The sequence below is a fragment of the Stegodyphus dumicola genome, chromosome 11, assembly GCF_044657685.1.
Source record: "Stegodyphus dumicola isolate Sdum_Otavi_A_Nest chromosome 11, ASM4465768v1".
NCBI lineage: Eukaryota > Metazoa > Arthropoda > Arachnida > Araneae > Eresidae > Stegodyphus > Stegodyphus dumicola.
In genome coordinates this window covers 82254997-82275428 of record NC_140778.1, presented here as the reverse complement: position 1 = coordinate 82275428, position 20432 = coordinate 82254997, and the positions used below count along the sequence as shown (strand labels likewise).

At 30.4% G+C, this 20432-nt stretch overlaps 1 protein-coding gene across 13 annotated transcripts in view; it reads right to left on the bottom strand.

Annotated features, from left to right (window-relative positions):
- The window catches only part of LOC118184600 (adenylate cyclase type 10-like), a 195434-nt gene that overhangs the window by 126704 nt on the left and 48298 nt on the right, over window positions 1-20432 (bottom strand). For all 13 annotated transcript variants that reach the window (XR_015044053.1, XR_015044054.1, XR_015044056.1 and 10 more), the window contains exons 7-10: window positions 19344-19490; window positions 14784-14998; window positions 11684-11720; window positions 5561-5646 (exon numbers count right to left, since the gene is read on the bottom strand). Coding sequence is in view for 7 of the 13 variants with exons in the window: in XM_085826923.1 (XP_085683049.1) it covers window positions 5561-5646; window positions 11684-11720; window positions 14784-14998; window positions 19344-19490 (485 nt within the window). In the remaining 6 variants the exon portion in view is untranslated. The remainder of the gene's footprint in view (window positions 1-5560; window positions 5647-11683; window positions 11721-14783; window positions 14999-19343; window positions 19491-20432) is intronic.

Sequence of the window (20432 nt, the reverse complement as noted above, 5' to 3'; positions counted from 1 at the left end):
TTAATTTGACTTATCTTCTAAGTCCTAGTTCCGACAACAATTCCGTCAAAACTTCCGAATTACTTAAGCTAAAGTAAAAGATTTAGTATATATTCACTGTATGTTAATAAAGTAATCAGAGTGGAATAAAAATAGATTATAAAATTTATGCTGATGCAACTTTTTGTCTGACTGCACAACATGTAATGGAAGAGAAGGCTTGTAGAGATCTGTTTTTGACATGCCTCTAAAAGTAGATGTCATACTCCTTTTGTCTCTTCAATGTCAAAAAACTTTCCTTTGAGAGGCAACTTTAGTTTTTGGGAAAGAAAAAAATCACAAGAAGACAAATTTGAAGAACATGCAGGACGATTGAGTACACATACTTATTTTCGGAACACAAGCAGTTCTCCAACTGGTTATTGAATAATGAAAAGATGCATTGTCATGCAATACAAAACATTCGGAATAGGTTTTCTGACTGAAAACGTAAGATTAAAAGTCATCTGCTTAATTCACAGTCATTTACAAGTCAACTACTCGGGCAATTGCAGACTCGTTTTGATCCTGAGCTTGTAAGACAAACCTAATATCACTGGATTTAAACACTTCTTTAATCTTCCGAGAACGTTCCTTCTTTAGCTCATATTCCAAGAATATTAAGTGAATACAATTATTGCAAAAGCAATTAATATTCATTTGCACTACGGCTTGGTAGTTTACTAACGAGTTAACAAAACTTAAATTCTGCTTTTTGTGTCTAACAATACAACAATATTTTAAATATTTAGAAATAAAATATTAAATTGGAGATTTAATTGGAGCCTCAACAGTTGCCTAGCATTTGAAGATTGTTAAATACTAATTGTTTGTTGCAAAGTCTAACCCAGGCTGCATGGTTGGTTTTCGTAGTTTTCTAGGTTCTCTTTACAAAGGTTCTCTATGAAAGCATCTTAATCAAATAGCTCCCATGTTCTTTCTATGTTCAAATAACCAACTAACCTAGTTTAAGCACGATTTCTAAGTGAAGTTACTAGCAAAACCTGAATACTCATTAAAAATCATGTAGCTTGCCAATCGGGAGTAACATGAAAGATGCGGCGGCAATAATTCAATTGCTGCTACGGTACGCTGTTTTTAAACTTAGATGGTCGTTCCTTAATTAAATAGCCCACCAGCGGCCGAGCGGTAAAGACGCTGAACACTGGTAGTTCGGTGCGAGGTTCGAATCCCGCGAACGGGCTGGCTGCATGGGCGTTTTCGTGGTTTTCCCCATGTGTAACATGTATACGAGCCAGTTTCCCTTAGAAAGTCCTCCACGAAGGAATCCCTCCCTTAGGCAGATAACCCTCATGTGCTTTGCGATAATTAAATAATCCAATCCTTAATTAAATGTAATTGATTTGTAACTTCTACTAGAGCTGACGGTTAGAATTGAAGTGTAAATAAATAATATCGTGTGCAATATTTGCAATTTATAAGAAGGATTTATTAATAACCGTAATAATTACTTATTATATTACTAATGATTAGGATTCAGTTCTTGACAATTACATTCTAAATTAGAATTTTAAGAATAAAATGAAAATACGCTACGCACAAGAATACATTTTAAGATAAAAAAATGAGTTGATTTTTTATGTTTTAAAACTCTTGAATTCATTTAATAAACATTGTATCCTCGTTGTTAATTGAATCCAGAATGTTGGGTGTCATTTATATAATTATTCTTACTTGTCCACAGAATCTGCTGACTTATCAAGCCATTAAGTAGCTGCAGATCATTTCTGCACAACCAGAGAACTTCCATTAATTCAGTCTCTAGAGGGTTGTATATTTATATCATAATTTGACTTTTATAAAAATGATTATTCTAAATCTTATGTTTCTATAAAAAATATACTGTGCTTTAAAAATATGGATGATAGTATTAGCCGCTCTTTCAGCCACTTCAAAAGCAACAGTTTGTTTTTAGAAATAAATTATGCAGTTACTGTCATAAAATTCAAATAAACATCAAACAAAAATTCTCAGTTTTAGACAATTCGATTTAAACGAAGTAAAGCAGCAGACGTTAAAACGCCGAAGGTAAAAATTTACTCATACAAAAATTTACTCTTATTTATTTTTTTTTTAAAGATATAGAGAAATTTAAAAAAATAGTTAAAAATTTGAATAATATCATCTATAATTTAAAAAAATAGCTTTAAATATAGTATTAATAAATATTTATTATGCATCATTGAGGGAAAAAAATGTCATATAATTAATTTTCCGTAAAATTTTACTTGAAATTTAAGGTTAAAAATAGCTGTGGCAATTCAGTGTAACAAAAATCCATAGACCACATTTGGCGTTATTATCGCTCAAAAAAAGATGCCAAATTTCAAAATGCGAAAATATGTAAATTCGTGTATATCTTAGAAAATTTTGAATAAAAAAGCCTAATTTTTTGCAGATATGCTTAAAAATACACCTACTTTAAGATGATGGTAAAAATTTTATAGGTTATAATTCAAATTTTTTTCGAAAAATTTATAAAAATTATTTTAAAATAGAAATTTTTAAAATAAAACACAAAAAATGGGTACATTTTATTTGGAATGAACCTAAATTTCGAAATGTGAGAGAAAAAATCAAAAAAGTTTAATAAAAAAAGAGATATTAATAAATATTTGCCAAATTCAATTAACATTGAGGAGCTAAAATTTTGAGAGCTAATATTTTAAAAACTACTCATACGATTTTTACAAAACTTGGTATTCTGGCATAATTTGAGTCGTAGAATCGAAATATGGAAAAAAATTGGTATGTTATTTCAGAAAAAGTCCAATTTTGAGTCAAAATACATATGTTAGAATAGTGCTATATATAAATCTAATATATATCCTAAGTCGCGCTTTTGAGACATGAAAAACGCAGGTTGAATTTTGTCAATCGGCCCAGTATAACGGGAGATATAGCACTGTCCTCTTTTTTTTTTTTTTTTTTTTTTTTTTTTTGAGCAGTGTACATTTCAAAGAACCAAATTTGTTATACAAATAATCCAGTATCACAATCTGTAGATAGAACTGAATTAATTAATTTTAGTAATGCATATAAAGGCTATAACATAACTGTCAGCCTTGAAATATGAAAAATTAGAAGTTTCTGGGATTTTTTCTCCTATGCCATGATGCAAATTCAAAAGAAATCAAACTCGACTTAAATTCAACTTTATGCAGAATTTGTATTACAGAACTAATTATAAAATAATTCCCATGTACAACATATCAATATAAAATTAGCAATTCAAAATTTTATATTCTTTGGCTAATTTAATTTTGTAATTCTTTCACACTTTTATACTGAAAAAGTCCTGAGTAGGCATGAAAAGCATTTATATATGAAAGCACTTAAAAAGCATGAAAATAAAATTAATAATTAATGTAAGTACTGTCACATGGATAAACTTAATAACATCCATAAAGTGATGCAAAACAAAATTAAATACAAATATTAACTGATTAAACATTAGTAGAATCTTTATTAAAATTTCTACAATTGTCTATATTATTAAGACCATTCACTAAAGTCAAATAAAATTTAGTAAGAAAAATTATGGGGTGGGGACTGGAATGTGCCCAATTTAAGATTTTTAATTCAAATTTTATTTATGTTTACAAACTATTTTCCTTAGGCTAAAAATTAAAATGAAAATGTAAGTTTGATTTGATTTGGTTTATTTGATTACAGCAAAAACACTAGGCTACACTAGGACTAGCTCCCTAATCAAAGGATGTTTTGTGGAAGACATTTTAAAGGAAACTGGCTGCTATCCACATTACACATGGGGAGGCAGGAAAATGTTCATGCAGCCATTTCATTGCCCGGAATCAAACTACCAGTGTTCCACAATGAAAAACCCATGAGTTTTCTGTAAAGCCAGAAGAACTGAGAGCTATGGTATTGCCTATGTTTTAGTCCCATTTCATTGAATTGAAACTTAGTTTACTTTGACTTAAGACAGAAACAATGTTTTCAGTACACTGCAGAAGACTGAATATAACAGTTTCAATTCTTCTTTCTTTGCCATCAGCTTCTCAAGTGGACTTCTATCTGAATTGCACCTATTCTGAAAACACTATACCTCATAAATATTCATGTGTTACCTAGGGTTCAAGTCCGAGCCCCACAATATGGGAAACACTTATTATTGTACCGTTTAGGTTAGCTAATTATAACAAGAAATGCCAAAATATGAATGATTCATAACTTAATTGAGGTTTAAAAATATATATTCAATAGCTGTAATAAATTAGGCAAAAAAGTTTTTTAACAGAACATAGGAAATCTCTCCAAGTTTGCCGTTTGTATATTTAGCTACTACAGATAGTAGAATAATACAAGTATGACATCAATAGTGAACACAAAGCTTACTGCATCATAGAATTTTCTAAATGTTCATTCAACAATAATGTACAATAAAGATTTTAGATGAAATATAAAAAAGAAACTTCAAGCAATTTGTGCATTCAAGAAGAATGTCCACCATGTAATGCAAAATGAACAGGCTCTAGCCTGACTTGGCTAAGACCGAAGTCTGCCATGTCACGAGGAATGCATACATTAATCGCTTGCCTGATTATCCCGAGTTATCTCGGGTTCGTATATATTGCAGTTAATTATTATTCTGAGAAAACTCGGGCAAAGCAGAATTTGTTAGTACGATTTCTTTTATCATGGTTTTACTCGGTCTGGAGGAAATGAAAGGAAATATTCAGCTTTGATTGGCAGTTTGCCAAATTTTGTTGGTTGCGCAGTTCTTTTGGAGGGACTGGTCGCGTGTTTCCCTATTGTATAGTATACGCTGGCTTGTGGATTATTAATGTATAAAGAAGGATGCATGCGTTGGGAAAAAAAATAAAGTAATGTCGATGATGCAAGATAGCGAAAGCGATGATTTTTCAGATAGTGATTATGAAGAGGCGGGGGGGGGGAATCAAATCCGACGAGACAGTGCACTCTGTGCTCCCGTGAAAGAGGTTCCAGCGGTAAGCCAGTAAGAAAAGAGACCAGATACCAGTGTAGAACTTCAGGTATCACTCTGTGTTGTCCCTTGTTTCAAAAACAATCATACAAAGATTAATATTTAACTATTTTTGTTTGCCCGAGGTAACTCGGGATAGTAAACATTAAAAATAAATGCTTTTTCACCTTCAAAAAATTAAAAGTTCAACTTAAAACCTACATATTTAGATTTGTTTCGTTTTGTTGTATTTAATAATAAAATAAAAAAATGTGATGATTTTTTACAATTTGTTTCAAAAAAATTTGTAAGGGAAGCGGTTAAATGTCTGTAAGGTACATGAAAAACCCATACGGCAATTCTTTATGCACTTATATGAAGCACTGTGCTACATTTACTATGTTTATCATACTATAAAAATTAAAATCCTAGAGGAAATTATAAAACACCAAGTACAATAATGCAATAACATTATAAGCATATATTTAAAAAAAAAATGACATTATCTACTTCATATACATATGAAATGGACAACAAATTTAATGAATTATAAATTTCAACAGAGACACTTACATCTCTCACAGGAGGTATTAAAAATGTTCTTGCCATAGCAATATGCTGTTTATCACATTGTTGAAAATTCAGAATTCTGTTAGGGACTGAGAAGCAAATTAATGAACAGTATGCAAAACAACACATAATTTAAATTCCAATATGTGTTCATACTACGCAAAAAGAATTTTAAATGAAACTAGATAAGTGATAAGAGTTTCATTCGTTTGTAATAAACAATTGTACTCATTAATAATAGATTTAATCTTTTTTTGTATGTGTGTTTCAAGAAATGTAAATAACAAAATTTTGCATTAAGTTTTTATAAAGATTCAAAAGGTTTTCCAAATACGTTTATTATTTATGAAATTCTTAATGCTAATATTCTAGTGTTATTTTACTGCACTACTACTGTTATTTCACTTCTGAAAAAAGAATCCTCACAGTGGCATAAAGTTTGAACTAAAATAATAGCGGAAAAAAAAAAAAAAACCACTATATATTTTTTATTATTATTTTTAGCTAAGTATTTGTGAAAAATATCTTAAAATTCTGCTTTTTCAGCACTACAGCACTAAATGTATCTTTTTGGCTTAATGACTGGTGCATAAATTAGTATTATTTTGATGAGTATTATTATGAGTACTTGATAGTGCCATTATTAGTATTAACGAGTATTATTATTAGTATTATTTTGACCTTTTTAATGCAATGCTACAATTTCAACATACAAGCGAATAAAAAAATGTATATTAAAAAGTATAATCACTATTTTGCACGTATTTCAAGAGAGTGTGATAAAAACTTATACTGTCTTCTAACAATATCTTTTCTCTAGCCATCTGTATTATTTTTTGACAGAACACACAGTGAAATATTTTCATTAAATTACATGAAATTGAGAAATATTAGACAGCTGACGCAACAATAAAATTCTTTTCTTTTCAATTACACACATACCTTATTTATTATGCAGTACATATAATTTCTTAAGAGAAGAGTTAAAGGAAGAATTTAGCAGATTAAAAATCATGTTCAAAATACATACTAATACGGCAGTATTCTATGTTTCAAAGGAATCAGTTACAAATGTTACTTTCAGTAGCATTCTTTTTATTTATCCAATGTATTTTGCGATCTACCAATAGTTTCCACAGAATTACTGTAAACCGAAAGTTTCTAAATCATATATGAAAAGAGTTAGAGAGAAAGATGAAAATACAACATTCAATAAGTTTTAAATAGAAAAAAAAAAATGAGTAAAATGTGAGAAAAAGTTAGGATGTCAATTCACAGTTCAGCATGTGCATGGAGCTTGCTCCACACAATTTACAGCCCAAAATTACCAGGCACGCAATACTGATTTTTCCGAAGATGTTAATTGTACTATTAAAAGGAAGTTAAACCTCTGCTTGTTGTTATAACAGCATTTAGCTTTTAAGGTATGTTCTTCACTAACATAGTGCTGCAGAATTTGTTTCCTTAATCCTGTAACATGGTGAATAGTTAATGAGTAATACTGAGTGAGTCTAACACGAGACAGACACTTTAGCTCACTGTTAAGATGTCTGAATGTAGTCGGGCTTTGAGCAAGCCAGTTAAGTACAGTAGAAGTCCAGAAATCCGCAAAGCTTGGGACCAGAGATTGTGCAGATTTTAGAATTTTACGAATTTCAGGACAGAAAAGATAAAGCATAATATTTGGACTAAAAGTGCAAAATAAATAAGGCGTATTAGATACATTTAATTACATTATTATATACATTATTGCAATAATTTATTAGATGCATTAAATTATTATTACATATATATATTGATTATATTATTATTGTATTATATGTACACAGCATCAAGGTTTGCCGATTTCACATCATGCAAAGATTTCCGGTTTCAGATTCCGGTGTTAGAATTACTGTTGCTGTAAAATTTCAACAGCTTTTCTTTATCTTTCTGTATATCATATACAATCATGGCACAATTCCATACCATTCTGGTATAAATCAAGGAGTAGCACCTGCCTCCATCTTTTGCAGAATTTGCACTTTTTGCGTTACCATCAATGCAATGTGTTTACGTTTTTCAATGTTGCAAGCAGTAAAATCATGAGTGCATTTCTTATCTGTTATTGTATTAAAAAGGGCTGAAATTTAAAATATTCTTAATTTATCCACAAAAAAACAGGATTAAAAAAAAGGCAGCACTAAACAACCTCGTGAAATAACAAAGCTCAGAAAATACAACAACGTCAATCGTGAACTTGAACAAAGAGTTTGAATCGTCTGCTTTTTTAACTTGATGCAGAGATTAGAGGCAAAAAACTTTTATCTTATTTTATTAAACTTTTTTTATGTCAACAATTTGGTATTTCTGTTATGACTCATTATTATCCGGTAATTTTGACGTCATTTATTCGATAAGTATTTTTTCTTCGATATTTAGTATTCAATGTTGCAGTTTCCAGAAGCTATAAACTGAATGTTTATATTTTGAGAGGCAATGCGGATTTCAGGAGTTGGCGAATTTCAGGTCAGTGGATTTTTGGGATTTGACTGTATTTTCACCAAATTTCCTTTAAATCACAACATAAATGACCTTGCGGTATGAAGAGAAGCATCATTAAGCACATTTTTCTAAACTGTTAACCAATCTTTCTAGACTGTCTAAACATTCTAATAGCCTTTTTAAACTGTGTTTTTCAAGTGTGTAACTAAAATTTCTTGGCACATGTCAAAAGTGATCAGTCCTTCTATTGAAAGTAAGGACCAAAGTCCAAAACAGGAAAAAGATCTTCAAACAATAAGTCCAGCAAATTATACAGCTGACACAGACCATGCTATGTCAAATATCATTCACCAAGTTACTATTTAGTTCACATACATCCATCTGAATATCCATAATATTTTGTTAGCTCACTGTTGTAAAAGACCTATAGTGCTCTACAGTCTAATGATGGTACTATTTTGACCACATCAAACAGCATCTAGCATCAGTGTGTAAGATAAGCAATTTTTAACACCACCTATCACTGACCTACACTACTGAGTTGTAATAACAGTACTGCTGATAAAGTTGTATGATGAATAATTCGCACAACACGCCTCAAAATTTGCTGCCTTCATCGGTTAGTCTCTTGGCTCTACCAAAGGAATAATAAGGTTTGGTGCTCTTGTCACATTTCTACTTGATACTGTTAAGAGTGTGAGAGGGAACATTTAATCATTAAGAAATCTCTTTGATGTAATAACAAAAATTTTTGTCTCAAACAACTATGGGTTAGTCAAACATATCCACCTCTCTTCCCAGATACATCATGAGAACAAAGACCAAACAAAGATACAGTGTATAAATTTGTATCTTTTCTAAATGGTGTTATGTAAGTTCATTTAGTGGTATCTGCTGACATTTGTCTACATGATGTACAGGGTGGTCAAAAAAAATATCCCCGATATATGATACTCTAGCCGCCTATCTGCTTCGTGAAATGAAATTTCAGATATTATTATTTGAAGATATGCACTCAATAGTATGATGATTTAAAATAACAGAGCTCTCATGGTTATGGTGACAGAGAAACCATTTTAAAATTTTCAAATGGCATCATCCACCTTTTTCCTACATAAATTGATCAGTGAGCTGAAAAGCTATAAATGGAGTTGGAATGATACACATATGTCAAAAATTGCTGGTGTAAAACACTTGCAAAGAAAAGCATTGTAAAGGACCAATGAAAACACAAGAGAGGCAAGGGAAAAAAACTTTTATTGTAATTACAAGTTTTCAACCCGTCTGCCTTTGGAGTCAATAATGTATTATATAGAGGAGATTGTTGTAAATAATGATTAATGTCCCACCACAGGAGGAATCTGTATAACTTTACGTTTTAGAGCATGTTTCAATTCTGACAATCTTATGGATTTGATGTGTACACCTTAGACTTCAGACAACCCCATCAGAATGAGGAAGAGGGATTAAGGTGGCCACAAAAGTGCAAAGTTACAGGATATGATTCTATCTTTTGTTGCAGCACTTGCTGAACACGTAGTGATGTGCAGAGGAGTATCATCTTGCATTCCATAGAATGCAATTAATGACATTTCGCTGCCACAGATCTTGAATTGCGTAATTCTGCAACATTCTTGTATACCAAGCATTTGTGATGAAGCCCATTTTCATACATATGGAAGAGACTTCTTCAAAACTAAGAATGAATGTACTTGTGATGCCGCACCACACAGTCACTTTAGCTTCATGTGAAGTGCTGATGCCACATTCTGAGGATTTTAATTAATCCAGTGAAAGTAGTTCTTGGAGTTTACATTCCCAGCTAAGCATAAATGTACCTTATCCTTCCATAATATCCACGTGGGCCACCCATTACCTTCATGAAATCAGATTAGGGAAAAATTCGAGTTAGTTGACATGCTGTTGCTCGTCAACCTAGTTGCTGTTGCTTGTCAACCTAATTGCTGTTGCTTGTCAACCTAGTTGCTGTTGCAACATTTGAACAGACTGGAATCGATAAGGAAACAACTGGAGAACTAAGTGCAGAAGCTTGAGAACCATGGTTTTGGGTATACCCAAATTTTGGGCAACACTTTTAGCAATATGCAATGGAGCTGCAGTAATTGTATTATGCACATCTGCAACAACTTCAACAAAAACACACGATAGTGCAGTCATGGTCTATGACATGCACATCCAGTTTCTTCAAATTTTTTTACCAAATCCTGTACAATTTTTACCGAACATGGGTCTCAGTTTATGGTTTTGTCAATAAAATCCCACTGCTTCAGCAGCAATTTCCCCATTCTGATAAAACAGCTTTATCAATTCACCTCATTGTTTCCTTGTAAGTGTCATCTAGTTAACATGTTCATACATCTGATTAAAGAAAGAGTCCTCCGACATTGCTTACTGAAGGGTTTTCCACAAGCAATGCTCTGCACATGATGTTCTGTGACTGGTGCTTCTAATGTTAATCCCTATGAATTCTGCAAAGTGCATCAGTGTGCCTCCTTTCTGTGCTGCCACTGATTCTTTACAATGCTTTCCTTTACAAATGTTGTATGCTGGCAATTTTTGTCATATGTGTATTGCCCCAATGCTATTTATGGCTTTTCAATGCACTTGTGGCAGAGTACTTGCATTTTATCATTTGCATGCAGCATTCGAATTCCTGTGCTGTACCAAAGTGCACTAGCTGTAGTTGTGAGTATAAAAAATGAATTTTTAGCCGAGATTCGCACTTGCATTTGCACCTGATCCTGTTTGTCTGTGATCGACATTTGACATCGACTTTCACCATGTGCTTAGTTTCATATTTCACTTTTGTTTTGATTTACAATAAAGTATTTTTTTTTTTTTTTTTTTTTTTTTTTTTTTAATGTTTTTGCCAAAATTTTCAACCTTCCTTTAAATACACCTTCTGACAAGTGTGGAGTGACAAGTGTGGCAGTTAAATGATACACACTGATACATTTGCACAGGTAGGTGTTGCCATTCAAAAATTTTTCCCTGTAACCATAACTGTGCACATACCTTCAAATAACAATATCCAAAATTTCAGTTTGATTGGTTGAGTATATAGGCTGCAAGAGATTTATATACCAGGAAAGTTTTTTACACTGCAGGATTATTTCTAATGCAAATATAAATTCCTTTCTGTGTTCTGATTTCATTTATTTCAGTTTATTCCAATGTGCATTTCAATACTGACACTGATAAGAGTTGAGCCCTCATTTCAATTTTTATGGAAAAAAGTAAATTTTTATGGAGAAAGGTAAGTAAATAACAAATTTAATTAGATTTATTATTAAGACTAAAATATGAGTAAAAAATTTTACTATATGTGCAAAAAATAGTTACAAAACAGTACACTCTAGAAATTATATTGAAAAAATTATGAATTTTAAGAGAATGAAAGCTCGGGGATCAGTTAACTGAAACACGGAAAGTGAAAGTTTTATTTAGCTGTCTAGCATGTTCAGTTTCTTAGTTTAAGAAATTTAATTATTGATTTAATTAAAGAGCGAATTTTCATGAATTTAATTTATCTCCAATAAGAGATTCATTGAAATTGCAAATATTTAAACACACAGGAATGAAAACATTTCTTACATGGAAAGATAACAATTTTACACTTACCAAACTTTTTACTGACAGCTTCATCAAAGTCTGATATCTGAGAAGATATTAAAAAATATGTAAAGGAAATATGTAAAGGTTATAAAAGCACTTAGGCATGCAAATCAACATGAATTTTAATTTTAATATTGGAATTAATTATAAACAGTGTATTTAATTAAACTAATCACAGCATTATGCATACATATAAATATTACTATCCAGGTACTTTAAAAATGCCCATTTGTGGTAAGTTTTCCATTTCAAAAAGAGAAACATACCAAAATTAATATTATTACACATTATGCCTTTTATATAATGAAGAACTATTTAAGTTTTTGTAAAGTTCATTTAAAAATTAAATATTATATAATTTTAAGATGCTTGATCTTTTGAAAAAATATATGATCATTTTCAATAAGTGATAGAATAAAAATCAAATAATAAGAACAGAAAATTATTTTATTTGAAGATAAGTACATTTTACAACAGAGAGTTATTGAAACTTGATAATTTAAATGACTGAAACTTGATACTAGAATGTTAATACTTTTAACTTGATACTGAAAAGTTAATACTCTTAACAGTTACACAAAAGTCAACTAAAGACAGGAACTGATTTTAAATCTAATAGCATCTGAGATTAAATTTTGTTTAATTTTAAAGGTGGCATGCGTCATTTGTTAGTAAGATTTTTGAAGAAAAAAATACAGAAATGGAGATTTAAAAAACATTTGAAGATCATCAAAATGATTCTTGATTTGAAACTTCATATCCATTAATTTCTTTCCTAGCACTAACAATAAATGTAACTAATACTGTCAAGAATTTTCCATGTTCCATATTTTATGTAACTAATGCTGTCAAGAATTTTCCATATTCCATATTTTACTTAATAAACATACATACAATATAAAAATAAAGTTTCCTTCAAATATCAAATTGCAATTCAGTTTTTCAAACATGCTTTTACTGATAAGTTCCCATTTCTTTATCTATCAAACTAATATTAAAATACAATAAAAAGTCCGAAATCTGGACTCGTCCGGACTTCGTCGATTCCGGATTTTGGATTTATCCAGATATTAGATCATCAGTTTAAATCTAGTAAGATGGCATGTAGAAATTATAAAATTAAAAACATGAAATCGTGATTTATCAAATAATGAAGTATTTATGATCTCAAGGGTATCAAAATTTACAAAAAAAAAAAAAAAAAAAAAAAAAAAAAAAAGCTCAATATTTATTTGTTTAACTTATTTAACATTTCTTTCAATGTAAGTTGTTTTAAGTTGCTACGTTTTTTGTGTTAATACTTTCTCTTTAATTCCGTATACAAACATAATCTCTTATTTAGTTACATTGTTGAAATCCTGTAACTGCTGTTTCGAGAATTCCGACTAATGCGTCAATCGAAATTTTCTCGTTTTCAGTAACTTCTCTGTCACTTTCTCCACTATCGGTAGCGGTATTTTCTGGATTTAGAACCATACTACACATTTGGCCATTCATTAATTGATTGAGGATTGAGAAGCACTGTCATCACAATGAAAAACTTCTCTTATATCGTCTTCATTTATTACCGCTTTTCCACATTTCTTTACAACATCCATTAATTGGAAAATGTCACCTTTGTTTTGAGATAACTGAACATCTTTAAAATTATCATCAAATTTAGCTATCCTTCAGTATTCATGAGCTTGGCGACTAACAGCAAGTTGTTCCGTTAAATGATATCTTGCTTCTATCAAGCACTGAGACAATTAAGCCTGAATAGTTTAGTTATTTATTATACTTATGTCTATTTCTTGCACATGTTTAAGGCTTATCAGTGTTCTGAATAAATAAATTCCCACATATACTTAAGTCTTATTGAGGGCCAGCATTAGATATCTTACTGCCTGATGCAGTCAGTGTCTGTAGGTCCTAATTTCTTGACTCTGTGCGGCCATACAAGCTCTGGCGCTGGTTCTGGGTTTATGTGAATAACAAATCACTTATTCTTAACTCAAATAGCCCTAAATGTAATCTTTGGGTCTATGAGTATCATGAGCAAAATCTATTTTTAACATATGGAAAGAAATTTTGGTAAATTTTTCCTCATCAACATTCTTTAGCACATTTAACTTAAATCTGTAATCATCGCCAAGCGTAATGTCAACATAAAAGATTACCATACTCATTTATTATTCAATTACTAACATAAAAAAATTGTTTATGCTTCGCTGCATGAGTCATTACTCAAGTTGTCATGTTTTGATACACATGCGGTGATGAAAGGAAAGTATAATAAATAATGAATCGCCAGGTTGGCGTCAGATCAATGATGTATCTATGTGGAATGTTTCGGTTTGAGATGTGTGCCAAAAAGCAGATACGCAGCAATGGAGCCAAATTACTGATTGTACAAATTTATGCTAAAATGTTTGTTTCTTCAATAACAAGGTAGTTTAAAAGTGAAATTAAGAATTAGGACATTCCAAATGTTTTATTATGCGCAGAGGGGGAATCAAATGTGCATGCGTAAAGCCAAGAAGAAAAACGTTGGTGGTGGTTTTGAGGTCCGGATTTTAGATCATTCCAGATAATGGATGTCTGAATTTCGGACTTTGTAAATCTTATTATCATAATCTGTTAAATAAATATATTTCATTAAACATGTGATATTTTATAATAATGTTACCAGAGCTAAATTGAATTCTGAGTTCTAATTTTCATCACAATTAATTATAAATTAAAGAAAGAAGAAAGGTAAACAGATGGTAATAAGATATTTTTCTTCTTTTCCTAAACATTTATTTTACAAATATACATATCACTAATTACTGAATTAACTATATTAAACATTCTAAAATTTAAATTATGAGAAAATAATTTTATTCTAGGAAAACAGTATTGAGTCAAATTTGATTTTCATAAAAATAACTTTATAAAAGCAATTAATGATGTTTAGGGAGAAAAAAATATAAAATATATTTGTTATTATATTGCATGATATTCCCAAAAGAAGAGAGTTTGTAACAGTGCAGCTAAATAAGTAATATCAAGTCTGATTTTTTTCTGCAAACTGTTCAAGTATTGACTTAATCATTAAAGATGATAGAAAATACATTCAAATTACCAAAGTAAATTCTTCAGTTAAATATTTGGAATTATACGTGTTGGCCTTTTCAGCTTGAAGGCATGCAAACACTTGTTTAGATACAGTAATTTGACCAGCACTAGTTAAGCTTTCAGCTTCATTCACCTGAGGTAATGCTGGACCTGCTACAGCATAGAGCAAGAATTCGCTTGGAGAACCAAGAACCCAAGTATTAATTTTTCCACAAGCAATACCTTTACAGGAGAAAAAGAGATCACAGTCAAATTTAAAGACTATACCAAATTTTTATTAATTAGAAAGTATACATGAAGCGCATAATATTCCAGACACAGAGAAATTAATTCTTTTTTGTTTTGTTAGATTATTTTTGCAAAACATTTCAAGTAGTATTTTGATAAAATATTCACAATACTATACATGCATAGATGCATCTCTAATACAAAATCGCAAAAAATACAATTTATATAAAAAATACAAAAATTTTTAAAACTCTACACATAATATTGAAGTATTGAAAATATTTAAATAAAAATTAACATATGAATAGAATAAAAACAAATTATAATATCTTTTATCCAAAAATAGTCAGCTATTTCAAGGAAACAGATATCAAAATATTTCAATAAAATTTCACTGTACAGCAATGGCAAACCAGTGGAATAAGAAAAAGGAAGCACATTGGAACACTATTACAATACAATAAACTAACTTTTTCACAAACAAAACTTGTCATGCTTATTCGCCAACGACTATGCCTTACATTAACATTAATTTTGTCTAATGCCTTACATTAACATTAATTTTGTCTAACACAACTGGAAATTGCATATGTAAGTAGGCAAACAAATGCAGATGCATTTCAAATTTGAAAGTGAAGAGTCATGCAAATAAGCAAATTACATTACATTTTTACGAGTAATATATGATATTCGACAAAATCTTATAATTTATGTGCAATTCTATTAAAACCATGATTCACATTATACTATTCTTTATGACCCATATTATACTGGTAGTTTAAAGAATAGTTAGTTTATAGTTATAGTTTAAACAAATATGAATATCTATTCAAAACAATTACTAGTTGCATATTACTAGAGTTTTTTTAAGTGCATAATAAGTTGGTATAAAAAGTAATACTCATTGTCCCAAATAAAAGCTAGTATTTGTGAAAATATACAAATATGAATGTCTATTCGAAACAATTAGTTGCATATTACTAGAATTTTTTGAAGTTCATAATAAGTTGGCATAAAAAGTAATACTCATTGTCCCAAATAAAAGCCAGTATTTGTGAAAATATAATGAGCCCCACCAAAGATCACTAGTTATATGTAAACACCAAGCTAATGAATGCATTTTCGGCTTAAGTGCTAAGAATTTTGCTTCCAAATGTAGAATATAAAATAAGCTGCTAAAGTCCAGTTCACTTAGTCTAATATGATGCCTCATAGTCATATACTTCATAGTTATTATTTATACATGAGCACTGTTTTGTTCACTAACAATATAAGAAAATTAATTCTAAAATGCAAATTTATTTATTCAACAAATTTATTAATAAACTATGTTAAAAATATACTATTATTATTTTACTCGCAAATTTATCGTTATTTTACCTGTAAAATATATATGTATATGTAAAATATAAAAAATACAATGGCTTTGCTCTACGGGAACAGGCAACCTCTAAGTAACTTTCCGCAATTTTAAGATCTTACCCCTAGACCAGTACTTTTGAGAACATTTGGGCATGTTATGTAACTGCTACTATAAATGAAGAGTTCACGTCACTTTTCATGAGACTGCACCCTGCCATTATTGCCATAAGACCTTGCCGTCTTCTGTCACTTCTTCTTCCCTTTGTTAGAATAGTTCTGAAGTTGAAAGCTTAAATTTAACATTTTTTTAAATTTAAATCATTACTGGATATTTAGTTTTGGAAATTTGAAAGACTACTGATCTGCCATTTGCACTAAATAAAGATATGGAGCTATAAAATTAAATTCTTCTGTGTCTTCAATTCTGATGTTTTCCACTCCACCATGACCACACCTGGACCCTGATGTGACCAGATTACTAAGCTTCATCATTTTCAATGCCGATCTACTGAAAATATTACATATATAAGATAAAAAACTATGAAAGCAAATTTCTAAATTTAATTGATTATAACCTCTTTTATTTTTTATTTAATTTGGGGACTTCATCTATCTATCTTAAAAATAGCACTACAAGGCTAAACTGCATCATTCAAATTAATCATGCGATTTTACGTGACGCTTAATGACTCTTGACCCATCACCAAATTGTAAACCAAAACTTTAAACTGAAACTGTTTGACACCCTCCCTTCTTCCTCTGCCTTACTACTGCAACACTCTCTCTCTTTTCGTTTAAGCTTTCATCCTGTTAAGATGCTTTGGTGCCATCATCTATGTGCTGCTATGATCGCTTCTACAGTTATAGTATTAAAATTGCGATTGTTCTGGAAGTGGGCACATTTGGAGTGCTAAGTGAATTGTGGCTACCAATTTGAATTTAAATAGTAAATAGGGAATTTAATCCACCTCGACTGTTTCTTCTTCAAAATGGATGGATGCTCTAAGCATTAAGTGCCTTCGCAATCAGGATGCCTACTCATCTACATCTCAGTGTTCTTACTTTCAGTGCTTAAAAAATTGTGCTATCATTACATATATATTTAATTTTTAATTATTCATCCTTTTTTGAGCAAGAGGAATATTTTTATTCCTTTTAAAAGGAGAAATGTTCCTAAATGTAAAATATTAACAATCTATAATGATTTTTAAAAAAATTTCTGAAGACATGCTTTGCCCATTTGGCTATTATTGTTTTTATTGCTTTTATTTCTTTTTTTTTGGGGGGGGCATATAAATATACAAGTAACTGTTTGACTATGAAATCTTGTCCTGTAATTAGCAGACTGATTTTAATCCTGATGTAAAAATAATAATTTTTAAATGAATAAAAAAATTTACAATGATAAATTTTAATGTAGAACTTAGTGCAGTGAATGCAAAAATAAATAAAATTTACCTTACTTCAAAAGCAAAAAAAGATGCTATGCCCAAATATACTTTGATTTTTAAGTACATAACTTTTGAAATTCACTTTTGGGGTGGACTTTTAAATACAGGAGAGTATACTCATTTTTAAAAGAACATTTCAGAATTAATATAATTCAAAATAATTTTTGTTGTTGTAAAATTATTGTTATAAAATGTATCTGAACTAATGCCATTTATTTTACATTTATTTCAGTTATTATGGTATTGTGGTCGGTGGAACATCAAAGGCTTATGTATAATGTCTGTGTTAAAAATGGCGACTCAGTGGTTGCAACTCAAAGGTTATTCCCCTTGTTTTTCAATGTAGGGTGGCAGGGAACAGTTCCAATGCACAAAGCCATCTTAAAATGGGTTAAATATTTTTACACCACCAGGCCCTGTAACTTTAAAAACCCTACAAGATACTGGACATATGGCGAGAACACCACAGAATCTAATGAGAGTGACAGCAGTATTCCATAGTGCACAGCATTTGGTTAGATCATTTGGAATTACATTTGGGATGGGAATTAGGAGAATTTTGAAACCTGATCTTAAATTCCATCTGTATAAGCTGTCCAGATGAACCAATTACTCACAACAGATGTATTCTGCTGTATGGATGCAAGTTCTTTTACATGATGAATCTGATGCACTTATCTCCATGAGTAATAAGGTGCATTTTTACTTCCATGGGATTAATGTACCAGTTAGACTTCAGGTAGTGGTCCCAGGAAGATTTAAGACAACTGCATAAATGAGTTATACATTCACTGTATGTGACAGAGCATTCAGTGTATGCACAGAATCCAAGCATAATGTATCACTCCCTATAAGTCCCGCCTATATTTTAAGAGGAGAGTATAGCAATAACAGTGAATTCCAGTCATTACATACACATGACAAACACCTTTTTTCTACCAAAAATAAAGAACCTGGAACAAAATGTATAGTTCCAAAAAAGTTAAGTCTACAGCCCACAACACCAGAACATGCATCTAGAGTTAGTGTTTTCTGGTCATTTGATATTCAGGTTCAGTAATGTGCTTTGACCTCTTCAATCTCCTGACCTCAATATATGTCACTTCTTTTCTGTGGGAAGATTTAACAGAACAAGTTTATGTCAATACACCCCATTTATTAGATGCATTGAAGGACAGCTATTTGTAGAAATGTGCAACATTAGACATGAGACATTAGAACATGTAAGGGGCAGTTTCACTTCTCAACTTGAAACCTGCATTGTGAAAGATGAACATCACATTCCAGATGTGAATTTGTCTATGTAACACAAATAGCATCCATTCCTACACATGTTCAAACTTAAGTCATAAAGTTTGATGTTAAATTAAATTTTATAACGTTCACTAAACACAAATGCACTCCCCTATATAGCCCTGTATTAATTCCTACATGAAAGCAACCTTTAACTTTATTAAAACTTCTATAAGCATATAGGGAAAAACTACCCCCCCCCAAAAAAAAAAGAAGAAAAAGAAAAACTATACCAATTTTCACTCTTAAAGTTCCAGATAAGTTCTTCTCTTGTAGACTTTCATGCGTTTGCAAAGCCAGAGCACAATTGTATGCTTTTACAACTGTACCTCTAAGGTTTCTGTCTTCTCCCACTTCCCACTGACACAAAAACGCATCACCTATGTAGTTAAAACATTCAAAGATATTTCAAATATAATCACAGAACTACTACATCAGTGAATATTTTAAAATTTATTTCAATAATTGTAGTTACATACCTATTATTTTAAAAGCATTAATAATGTAATATTCTTATGCACAAAATCTAAACAGGTATATAAAAAAATACAAGTCATTATTCTGAAGATGCAAATGAATGAAGCACTTATCACAAAATTTTTCTCTTTATTTTGTTGTTTAGAATACTCCACTATTTATATATATTAAAGCTGCTTATTAAATCCTATTGAGTTAATTGTTAAAAGTTTCAAAAGAATTAAAAGTTTTTAATTCAGCTCTTATTCAGCAGCATTTCAACAGAAAATGAATTTTTCATTCAGATAACTTAACACTCTGATTTAAATTAGTTCAATGTACATCTTTCTAATGGAATCACTTTGAAGAAGATTTCAGTGTTATATAATTTAAGAATATGCAATATGTTTCATAAAAGCAGTTTCATTATTTGCCTACTACAGCTTGTTTTTTCTCAGAAATTCTCGTCACTTTCAGAGATTAACAGCTTCATTAGTAGTAAATTTGTAATTTTTCATATATATATATATATACATATGATATTAATTTTCAAAAAGTCACTGTAGTACAGATGATCATATGAAATAGCACTTTATCATGATTATACTCATATTATTCTTTGTGATATGGATTTATGACCTATATTACAAAGAATCCCTATAATTTACTGATCTTTCAAATTAACTATTGCAATTTTTAGTACATTTTCTTTAATCCAGACATAAAACTAGAGCCTCAGATATAAGTATAACTCTACTGCAGCTTTTTAACTTATTTGATATAAACACCACTTTTGTAAAATGTCATGGTAGCAATATTCAAAAGGCATACAAATATATTTTAAAGAAATTTCTAACCAATAAATT